General features: G+C 34.4%; 1 protein-coding gene across 4 annotated transcripts in view; it reads left to right on the top strand.

Moving 5' to 3' along the window:
* The window catches only part of TBC1D19 (TBC1 domain family member 19), a 207,030-nt gene that overhangs the window by 88,541 nt on the left and 106,156 nt on the right, over positions 1–12,333 (top strand). For all 4 annotated transcript variants that reach the window (XM_077136549.1, XM_077136550.1, XM_077136551.1 and 1 more), the window contains one exon: positions 3,038–3,110. In XM_077136549.1, the coding sequence (XP_076992664.1) occupies positions 3,038–3,110 (73 nt within the window). The remainder of the gene's footprint in view (positions 1–3,037; positions 3,111–12,333) is intronic.

Below are 12,333 nucleotides of genomic sequence, written 5' to 3' on the forward strand. Positions count from 1 at the left end.
AATTATGATTGTATGTATATTGGGAAAGAAGCTGTAAGATGGGGAATTGCTATTTTGTTGCTGCTACTGCTATTGTTGATTTCACTTCTTAAACTATTTGCTGCATGTGGAGGTAGCAGAGAATGATGGTTAGATGATTAGACTCTGAAATTAACCAACCTGGGTTTAAATCATGGCTTTGCCACGTATTGGCTTTGTGACCATGGGCAATCTATTTATTTTCCCTGTGCTTTATTTTCCTATTCTGTAAAATATGGATAATGGTGATGCTTCATTGAATGTTGTACAGAACAAATAAGTTCAAATATATAAAGCATGTAAAATGGTATTTGGTTGCAGCTGTTGCAAGTCCTTTTAGTAGAGGTTTAAACAAAGTGCTATGACTGTACAGAAGACAAAGATGCAAATTCTCCTAGAAATGGTGGGGAAGTCATCTCAGAAGTATTACCACTTGAACTGGTCTGAAAAGATGACAAAAAGCTTGCAGGGAAAGGATTACGTAAGGGAAAATGACATGTATATGAGTGAGACTAATTATGCCTTTTCTCTGACTAAAGGGACCTTGAGCTGACCTGTATGTATTCTTGGCTGTGGCTAATTTCCAGGAAACTGAGGCTATACCCACCAAGAATATGCTTAATCTTTCTCTTCCTGCAGTTGTCAGAGATAGATGTTTCTGACTTCTCTGCATCATGCAGCATGGCAATACAGTGATTCTGACTCCAGGACTCATTGTCTATCTGTGCCTAGGCTGTCTGTAAGAGTATTGAAATTAGTGAGGCTCAGTGAGTCCTGTGATCCTATAATCAATGGCCCTTAAACCTAGTTCATGAACTATGTAGATTCAACCATGTTGAAGGGAAATTTCTTGAAATGGAAATTCTTTAACTCTAGAGTGAAGTTACTGAGTATATCTTTTTTACTATAAGACTCATGGAGGCAGGTGTTGGAACTAGAGCTTGGTGGTGTGGTGCAGTATTTATTGGGTCCCTCTACTATATGTCAGGCACTGTGAAGTCCTGAGGGTGCATAAGTGCACGGGAAACCATCTGTATTAATTTGTTGAAGCAGCTGGAATGTAATATATTGAAAATGGAATAGATCTTTAAAAGGGAATTTGTTAAGTTACAAGTTTACAATTCTAAGGCCATGAAAATGTCCAAACTAAAATATCCAGAGAAACATACCTTGACTCAAGAAAGACCAATATCTGTCACATAGACAGCAGGTGGCTGGCATCTACTGGTCCTTGTTCCCAGTTGTTGCTTCCAGCTTCTGATGCCAGTGATTTTCTCTCTAAGCATCTGTGGGCCTTCACATCTCCATGGAAACAATCCAAAAAGTTCCTCCCACAACTAGGTGTGTCATATCTTCATGGAAACAGTCCAGTCAAATTTCCACCCCACAACATTGAATTAGGATTAAAAGAAAGATGGCTTTTCTGGGGAACATAATTTCAAACCAGCACATTCTACCCTCTGGACCCCCAAAGACATGTTCTTCCCTTATACAAAATCCATTGATTTCTTCACAATATCACAGAAGCCTTAAACCAGTTCAGTAACAATATAAATATCATACATACCAAGTCAAAAAACAGTACAGAATCTCATCAAAATCAATTACAGGCATGATCTGTTCTAATGAAGTCAGTGAAGGAAAAGTGTCTTAGAATAAATGGAAGACAATGATTAATGGAAGAAAAAAATTATATTTTTATCTTTTATTCATTAAAAATGGGTAGCATAGGGCGGGCCACGGTGGCTCAGCAGGTAGAGTTCTCGCCTGCCATGCCGGAGACCCGGGTTCGATTCCTGGTGCCTGCCCATGCAAAAAAAAAAAAAAAAAGATGGATAGCATAGGATGCAGTGCCTTTTTAAAGTACAGATAAAAATCAATGTAGTTGAAAAATTGAAATATAATGGTTGCTATTTAGAATACACACAAAAATATTGTCTGTGTTTTAGACTGAAAAACTCTCTTGCAAGGGACATGATAAATCACTAGCTTAAATAATAATAAATAATTGAGAAGGATTAAAAACTAATTCAATTTTTTAAAGGAGAGGGAAGAATGATTTTAGCAATTAAATAGTAATGAAATACTGAAGCAAATATTAGTAGAAATATTTAATTACTTAGGGAATAAAATGAATGTTAATAATATGGAGTTTTTATATGTTTAAAAAAAATACCAGACAAGCATATTTACTTTCCTCAGACATCAGTACGTAAGTAGCAGTCTGGTAATAAATCTAATATATCCTTATTGTAACAGAACACTTGGTGATCCAGTTTTTCTTAAAAATTAATTTGTCTTGGATATTTTCAGTGTTTAGTTCATTAAGAGTTGAATGAAGTACAGTACCACAGAAAGCACATATACAGAATTATATTAATGATTTTAGACAATGATTTTAGGAGATAAAATTGATATGTGCTACATATATTGTTTGAGTGGGTGTGTATGTATGTTTTTAGGAAAAGTTAAGTTGTTCTTAACTCAAAAGGATAGTTATCATTTCCTGCCTTACTAATTATTCCACTACCTAAAAAGTTAAAAATCAAGAACAGTTTTAAAAATTGTTTCTTTAAGTAATGGCATCACTCATATTGATCGGAAGACATCAAAGTAAAAGCCTTTCTTAAACAGGAAAAATTAGGGGAGATAAAAAATATCACTGAAGGTTGTACATTTGGAGAAATAATATGTGTTTAAGTTTCTTTTTCTTATACTTATACATGTGTTTTTCCTAGACATGTATTTTCTATTCATGCATATTTCACATGAATATAACATGTCACATTGTAATACTTGTAGTAAAAAGAAACATGCTTATTATTCTCCTTAATTTTGGACTAATGCATTGCAATCTAGATATTTGAAAGTGTCCTTTTTAAAGGTACGTGGATGAAGAAGATTCAGTTAACGTTGTCATGTTTATTTAAACTGGTATTTAGGAGAAGGTGATTTTTTTTCCTTATTATGTGTAGCAAAATCTCAAATATATGTTAATTCTATGTATGTTGTCTTTCAGAAAGGATTCTTTGTAGAACTGAGCTTAAATACAGGACAACTGGGTATAGATGATTCTACACAAGTGCCTCCTGGTTCGTATTTCTCCTATGTGGCATATAATTAATCATAATTTAGAGAAATTTTAAGGTTTATCTTGCTATTTCCAAACTAACCTAGTAATTTTTTAATATTTAAAAACTAAGCAAGCTTTTCCTCTCTCCTTTGGTTACTATTAATTGTTGAAAAGGATTCCATATGTTGTAATTATCAGAATTCAACTAAATTAAAAAATATATTTTTATTAAGAAATCTTTACACACTCCACTAGATTTTGTAAGTCTTGTTATTTGAAGATGCTTTAAATAGTTTTCAAAAGTCATAAGATGTACAAAAATCATTGTATTGGCATAATCTTCATCGGTAGCACTCATATTTCCTCAACTGGCTACCACTATCTTACTTTAATTATTTTTCATATCAAGTTAAGTGAACAATGGCATGTAGAGTAAATTTGTTTTAAAAATCAAGGTCTTCTAAACCTTAACTATCCACATAATTTCCCTGACTTTTCTCTTTTTTATTGCATAAGTACAGTGTACTTTTCATAAGAGAACAAATTCATGCTTAGTTATAATGTAAAGGAAGTAAAATTGACTCAGAGTATGGGAGTCCTATATTGTACTAGAAATAATACTAGACAGAGGGTCTGGGGGCTTTCTAGTTTTCCCTCTGCCACTGGCTAGCTGTGTGATTTATACAAGTCACTTTACATCTCTGGGTCTTCTTCTTCTTCTATAAAATAAGGAAGTTTATGATTTATTATTGTTATTATTACATATAGAAAAGTCCATATGTCATAAGAGGACAGTTCATTTAATTTTTATAAATTGTACACATCTACTACAATACCACCGAGATCGATAGATAGAAACCATCCTCCTACCCTTTTTTAATATTTATCTTCCATTTCAAACCTGATTTCTAACAGTGTCAATTAGTTTTTCTTGTTCTTGAACTTATATGAATGGAATCATACAATGTGTACTCTTTGAGGTTTGACTTCTTTTGCTCAACATATGTGTGTGAGATTCAGCAATATTGTTGTGAATATGCAGTTCACCTTTTTGCTTTACATTTTGCAACTGTATGAATATACCACACATTTATATATACATTCCACTTTTGATGGGTATTTGGGAAGTTTCAAGTTTGTGGCTTTTACAAATAAGGCTGCTGTGAACATTCTAGTTTGTGTCTTTTGCTAAACATACATATTCCCTTTTGTTGAGTATATAACCAGGAATCCAGTTTCTGGCCATATGATTTGTATATGTTCAGCTTTAATAGATAATGCCTGTATTAGTTAGGGTTCTCTAGAGAAACAGAATCAACAGGGAACACTTGCAAATATAAAATTTATAAAAATATCTCACATGACCACAGGAACGCAGAGTCCAAAATCCACAGGGCAGGCTGTGAAGCCGACGACTCCGATGGAGGGTCTGGATGAACTCCACAGGAGAGGCTCACCAGCCGAAGCAGGAATGGGACCTGTCTCCTCTGAGTCCTCCTTAAAAGGCTTCCCGTGATTAGATTTAGCATCACTAATTGTAGAAGACACTCCCCTTTGGCTGATTACAAATGGAATCAGCTGTGGATGCAGCTGACGTGATCATGACCTAATCCTATGAAATGTCCTCATTGCGACAGACAGGCCAGCACTTGCCCAATCAGATAAACAGGTACCACAACTTGGCCAAGTTGACACATGTCCCTAACCATTACAATGCCAAACAGTTTTTAAAAGTAGTAGTACCAATTTTCACTTCCACCAACAATGTATGATTATTCTGGTTGTGCTTTATCTTTGTTATACTTGGTGTAATCCACATTCTTTTTTTTTAATCATTTTGGTGTGTATAGTGGTATTACATTATGGTTCTAATTTTTTTATATTGTTTGAGATAGCAGAATTACCACCATTTTAAACTTGAGAAAATGGGAATGTTAGGTAACTTGCGCAAGGTCACAAAGCTAGTGAGTGATGGAACCGGATTCAGAACTAAGCAGTCTGACTCCAGAATCTGCCACACTATGCTGCCTCCCTTCTTGGCGCCTTGTTTGTTTTTTCAGTCAATTTTTTTTATTAGAGAAACTGTAGGTTTGCAGAAAAATCATGCATAAAATACAGGATTCTCATTTACCACCTTAGTATTAATACCATGAGTTATATATTTGTTATAATTGATGAGAGTTCAATAAACTCAATAAATTATATAAAATTGAATTGAGTTCAATTTTTACAATTGAACTATTAGCAGTACTCCTTAGCATTCGCTGCTTGTATTGCCCAATCCATTGTATATTTTGAAATTTTTATTCTAGAAACTCATATATAACCTAAAATCCCCCCCCACACACTCTTTTGTGTGTATACTGTGTAGAGGGGATCACAGTTCATTTTTTTTTCCATGTGAGTACCCCATTATTGCAGCACCATTTGTTGAATTTTTATTTTGGGGTGAAGTGTATGGGCTGGGAATTGAACTCAGGTCTCCTGCATGGCAGGTGAGAATTCTGCCACTGAACTACCCTTGCACCTAAAATTTCCACTTTTAACAACATACAAATATATAATTCACTGCTGTTAATTATGTTCTCTACGTTGTGTTACCATTACCACCAGCCACACCAGAACTTTTCCATCATCCCAAATACAAACTCCATACAATTTAATCATTATCTCCCTATTTCCTACCTCTGCCCCTTCCCATGGTAACCTGTATACTAGATTCTGACTATGAGTTTGCTTATTCTGTTTATTTCCTGAGTAAGAGCATACAATTCTTTTGTGTCTGGCTTATTTCACTCAACATGATGTTTTCAGGATTCATCCATGTTGTTGCATATATCAATACATTCCTTTTTTATAGCTGAATAATATTCCATTGTGTATATATACCAGATTTTGTTTATCTACTCATCAGTTGATGTACACTTGAGTTGCTTCCGACTTTGGCAATTGTGAATAATGACCGCTATGAATATTTTCTTGGATATATATACTTAGCAGTGGGATTACTCTCCGAGGAATTGCCATACTGTTTTCTGTGGTGACTGTACTCTTCTACATTCCCACCTACAATAAGTGTTCCTTTTTCTTTGCCTCCTCTCCAATACTTGTAATTTTCTGTTGTTTTTTTCTATCTTTTAATAATAGGTGTTCTAGTGGGTATGAAATGTTATCACATTGTAGTTTTGATTTGCATTAAATATCTAGTGATGTTGAGCATCTTTTCATGTGCTTTTTGTATATCTTCTTTGGAGAAATGTCTGTGCAAGGTCTTTGCCCATTATTTCATTTTGTTGTTTGTTTTTTTGTTATTGAGTTGTAGGATTTCTTTATGTATTCTGGACATTAAACCCTTATTGGATATGAGTTTTCAAATAATAAAATGTGAGTCCTCAAGCTTCAATCTTCTTTTCAAGATGGTTTTGGCTATTCAGAGTCTCTTACCCTTCTATGTATATTTGATGATTGGCTTTTCCAAATCTGCAAAAAGGCTGTTAAATTTTGATTGGGATTTCATTGAATCTCTACATCAGTTTGGGTAGAATTGATGTCTTAGCAATATCTGGTCTTCCAATCCATGAAGATTGGAAATGCCCTTCAATTTATTTAGGTCTTCTTTGGTTACTTTTAGCAATATTTTGTAGTTTTCTGTTTAAAAATCCTTAACATCTTTGAGTAGATTTATTCTAAATATTTTATTCTTTAGTTGCTAATGTAAATAGAATTTTTTTCTTGATTGCCTTCTCAGACTGCTCACTGCTAGTGAATACGAATACTGCTGATTTTTGAACGTTGATCTTCCACCCAACTACTTGACTGGATTCATTATCTAGCTCTAGTAACTTTCTTGAGGATTTTTAAAAAGGATTTCTTGTATACAGGATAGTATCATCTGCAAATAGTGAAAATTTTACTTCTTCCTTTCCAATTTGAAAGCTTTTATTTCTTTTTCTTACCTAATTACTCTGGGCTAGAACTTTAAGTACAATGTTGAATACCATGATGGCAGGTGGCATTCTTGTCATGTTCCTGATCTTAGAAGGAAAGTTGTTAGTCTTTCACCATTAATTATGATATTAACTGTGGGTTTTTCATATATTCCCTTTTACATGTTGAAGAAGTGTCCTTCTAACATGTTTTTCTAAGTGTTTTATCAAGAAGGGGTGCTGGGTTTTGCCAGATTCCTCTTCTGTATCAGTTAGATGAACATGTGTTTTTTTTTTTTCCCCTTTATTCTGTTAAAATGGGTATTACATTAATTGATTTTCTTGTGTTGAACCACGCTTGCATACCTGGAATAAATCCCATTTGATTACAGTATAAAATTCTTTTAATGTTCTGTTAGATTCAGTTAGCTGGTATTTTGTTGAGGATTTTTGCATCTGTCTCTATAACAGATACTGGTCTGTGGTTTTCTTTTCTTGTGGTATCTTTATCTGGCTTTGGTATGAGGGTAGTGTTGACTTTATAGAGTGAATTGGGGAATATTCCCTCCTCTTCAGTATTTTTGAACAGTTTGAGCAAGATTTGTATTAATTTTTCTTGGAGTATTTAGTAAAATTTCCTTGTGAAATACTCTGGTCATGGGTGTTATTTTTAGTTGGGAGTTTTGGTTACTGATTTAATCTCTTTGCTAATTATTCAATTATTGAGATAGTCTGTTTCCTCTTGAGTCAGTGTAGGTAGTTCCTGTGTTTCCAGGAACTTGTCTATTTCATCTAAGTTATCTAATTTGTCGGTGTATGGTTGCTCATAGTATCCTCTTATGGTTCTTTTTATTTCTCTGGGGTCTGGAGTAATGGTCCCCTTTCATTTCTGATTTTATTTGCATTCTCCCTTTTTTTCTTTGCCAATTTAGCTAAAGAATTGTCTATTTTATTATCTTTTAAAATAACCAACTTTTGATTTTGTCGGTTTTCTCTCTTGTTTTTTAGTTTTTTTTAATTCTCTATTTCATTTATGTCCACACTAATATTTATTATTTCCTTCCTCCTACTTGCTTTGGCTTTAGTTGGCTCTTCTTTCTCTGCTTCCTTCAGTTTTGAGGTTATGTCTCTGATTTAAAATTTTTCTTCTATTTTAATGTAAGGATTTAAAACTGTAAATTTCCCTCTAGTTCTGGCTTTTCTGCATTCTGTAAGTTTTGGTATGTTGTGTTTTCATTTTCACTAATGTGAAGATATTTCCTAATTACCCTTGTAATACCCAACCTCTTTAAACCATTGGTTGTTTAAGAATACATTGCTGAAAAAAAAAAAGAAAAGAAAAGAAAATATTGCTTAATTTCCATAAATTTTGAATTTCCCAGTTCTCCCTCTGTTTTTGATTCCTAGCTTATTCTATTTTGATCAAAAAGCTATATTGTGTAATATCATTATTTCTGAATTTACTGAGACTTATTTGTGATGTAAGCTATGGTCTACCTGGAGAATGATCCATATGTACTAGAGAAGAATGTGTATTCTTTTGCTGTTGGGTGAAGTGTTCAATATATATCTGTTAGGTGTAGTTCATTTAGAATATCATTCAACTCTTGTATTTCTTTATTGATCATGTGTCTAGGTGTTCTATCCAAAATTGAAAGTGGTGTTGAGGTCTCCCACTGTAAGTGTAGAAATATCTATTTCTTCCTTCAAATCTGTCAATTACTTGCTTCATATATTTTGGGGCTCTGCTCCTAGGTGCATTTATATTCATAATTATTATGTCTTCTTGTTGAATTGACCCTGTATCTGTATATAATGACCTTTGTCCTGATAAGTTTTTGACTTCAAGTCTGTTTTATCTGAATTAGTATAGCTACCTCAGCTTTCTGTGGGTTATTACTTGTATAGTATATATTTTTCCATCCTTTCACTTTCATCCTACTTATTTGTCTTTAAATTTACACTGAGTCTCTTGCAAACAGCATTTTTTTTTGTTTATGATACATAACCACATACAAATGCAAACATTCTTATCATGTGATCATTCCGTTCTTGTTGTATAATCAATAACTCACACTATCATCACATAGTTGTATATTCTTTATCATGATCATTACTTAGAATATCTACATCAATTCAGAAAAAGCAATAAAAAGAAAACAGCAAACAAATTCATGGATACCATACCTCCCCTTCACCAGTCACTGACATTTCAATCTACTAAATTTATTTTAACATTTGATCCCCCTATTATTTATTTATTTTTAATCCATAGGTTTTACTTGTCCGTCAATAAGGTAGACAAAAGGAGCATCAGACACAAGGCTCTCACAACCACACAGTCACACTGTGACAGTTATATCATCATACAGTTATCTTTAAGAAACATAGGCACTGGAGCACAGCTCCACATTTTCAAGCAGTTCCCTGCAGTCTCTCCATTACACCTTAACTGAACAGGTGATATCTAATGCGTAAAATAACCTCCGGAATAACTTCTCGACTCAGTTTAGAATCTCTCAACCATTGACACTTCATTTTGCCTCATTTCGCTCTTCCCCCTTTTGGTCGAGAAGATTTTCTCAATCCCTTGATGCTGAGTTCCAGTGCGTTTTTGGATTTCTGTCCCACATTGCCAGGAAGGTCCACATCCCTGGGAGTCATGTCCCACGTAGAGGGGGGAGGACAGTGAGTTTGCTTGGTGTGTCGGCAGAGAAAGAGAGGCCACATCTGAGCAACAGAAGAGGTTCTCTTGGGGGTGACTCCCAATTTTAAGTAGGCTTAGCCTATCCTTTGCAGGATTAAGTTTCATATGAACAAACCTCAAGATTGAGGCTCAGCATATTGCTTTGGCTGTCCCCATTGCCTGTGAGAATATCAAGAATTCTCCACTTGGGGAACTTGAGTTTTCCCCCTTTCTCACCATTCCCCTTTTCTCTCAAATACTTCCCTATTTACTGTTCAAATCACTCTGGGATTTATCTGGGCATCACTCTGGACTAAACTACAAAATCTCATGCCCTACACAAGGTTCCAAGTACTATGGTGTTTGATTAAGCTGTCCATATAAGGTATATTAGGAAATGCACTAGTCAAAATAAAAATTTTGTACCAAATAAACATTTTTTGCTTGTCTCACACATAGGTTAAAGTTTTAAAATATTAATTACCATCTATTTTCAATGCCCTGTATTATTGACATTCCTTTGTTCTTCCTCATGCAGAAACATTTTTAAATTTGCACATTTAGTCACTATCATGGTACACTCTAGGCATTCCTAGATTATACCATCTCAGTCTTTATTGTCTATCTTTCCTTCTGATTTCATTTGTGCCCCCAGGCCTCCTCCCTCTATCATTCTTACATTCAGCTTCATTTAGTGTTTTAACATTATTGTATTACAGTTAGGCAGTATTGTGCTATCCAGTTCTGAATTTTTACAATTAGTCCTGTTGCACAACAGCCTGTATCCCTTCAGTTCCTATTTCAATCTCCTAATAGTCTCTGTTACCAACTGAAATTCTCCAAGTTCATTCACTAATGTTAGTTCATATCAGTATGACCATGCAGTATTTGTCCTTTTGTTTCTGGTTAATCTCACTCAGCATAATGTTCTTAAGGTCCATCCATGTTGTTATATGCTTCATGACTTTATTCTCTCTTACAGCTGTATAATATTACTTCATATGTATATACCACAGGTTGCTTAGCCACTCATGTGTTGATGAACATTTGAGCTGTTTTCATCCCTTGGCAATTGTAAATAATGCTGCTATAAACATTGGTGTGCAAATGTCCATTTGTGTCTTTGCCCTCATGTCCTCTGAGTAGATACCTAGCGATGGTATTGCCGGATCATATGGCAGTTCTATGCTTAGCTTCCTGAGGGACTGTCACACTGCCTTCCACAGTGGTTGTACCATTTGACATTCCCACCAACAGTGGATAAGTGTGCCTCTTTCTCCACATCCTCTCCAGCACTTGTTGTTTTCTGTTTTATTGATAATGGCCATTCTGGTGGGTGTGAGATGATATCTCATTGTGGTTTTGATTTGCATTTCCTTAATAGCCAGGGAAGTTGAACATCTTTTCATGTCCCTTTCGGTCATTTGTATTTCCTCTTCTGAGAAGTGTCTGTAATGTCTTTTGCACATTTTGTATTGGGTTGTCTGTCTTTTTGTTGTTGAACTGAGCATTCTCTTTATATATTCTGGATACTAGATGTTTATCTGGTATATCATTTCCAAATTTTGTTGCCCGTTGTATAGGCTGTCTTTTTACTTTCTTGACGAACATCTTTGATGCACAAAAGTGTTTAATTTTGAGGAGTTCCCATTTATTTATGTATTTCTTCAATGCTTGTGCTTTGAGTGTAAGGCCTAGGAAACCGCCTCCTATTATAAGATTGATGAGATATTTCCCTGCATTTTCTTCTAAAAGTTTTATGATCTTAGATCTAATGTTTAAATCTTTGATCCCTTTTGAGTTAATTTTTATATAGGATGTGAGATATGGATCCTCTTTCATTCTTTTGCATGTGGGTATCCAGTTCTCTAGGCACCATTTATCGAAGAGACTGTTATGTCCCAGGTGAGTTGGCTTGACTGCCTTATCAAAAATCAATTGTCCATAGATGGGAGTGTCTATATCTGAACACTCTATTCAATTCCATCAGTCAGTTTATCTATCTTTATGCCAGTACCGTGCTGGCAAACAGCATATTTTTTAAGTCTATTCTGGTAATCTATGCCTTTTGACTAGAGAGTTTAATTCACTTATATTTGAAGTCACTACTGATAATGCCATACTTACTTCAGCCATTTTGCTATTTAGTCATTTAAAGTCATATACTGTTTTTGTCTCTCAGTTCTTCTGTTAATGCCTGCTTTCATATTTATTCGATTTTTTTGTATTGTACCATATTGTCCATTCTCATTTCTTTGTGGTTACCATGAACTTAAAATTTAACATCATAAAAATATAAGAATCATGCTTGATTAGATACCAACCTGATTTCGGTAGCATACACATACACTGTTCCTATACCCCTCCACCCTCCCACCTTTTTATGTAGTTGTTACAAATTATGTCTTTGAACACTGTATGTCCCAAACCATAGATTTATCAATGCTCTTTTTACATTTGAATATTAGCACCTAAAAGAAGCAAAAAGTGGAGTTATATGGCAAAAAAACAATAATATTGGCATTTTTAATAAGGTTACCTTACTGTAGGTCTTTATTTCTTTATGCTGCTTTGAACTACTGTGTAATGTCCTTTCCTTTCAATCTGAAGAATTCTCTTTGGCATTACTT

The sequence above is a fragment of the Tamandua tetradactyla genome, chromosome 19, assembly GCF_023851605.1.
Source record: "Tamandua tetradactyla isolate mTamTet1 chromosome 19, mTamTet1.pri, whole genome shotgun sequence".
NCBI lineage: Eukaryota > Metazoa > Chordata > Mammalia > Pilosa > Myrmecophagidae > Tamandua > Tamandua tetradactyla.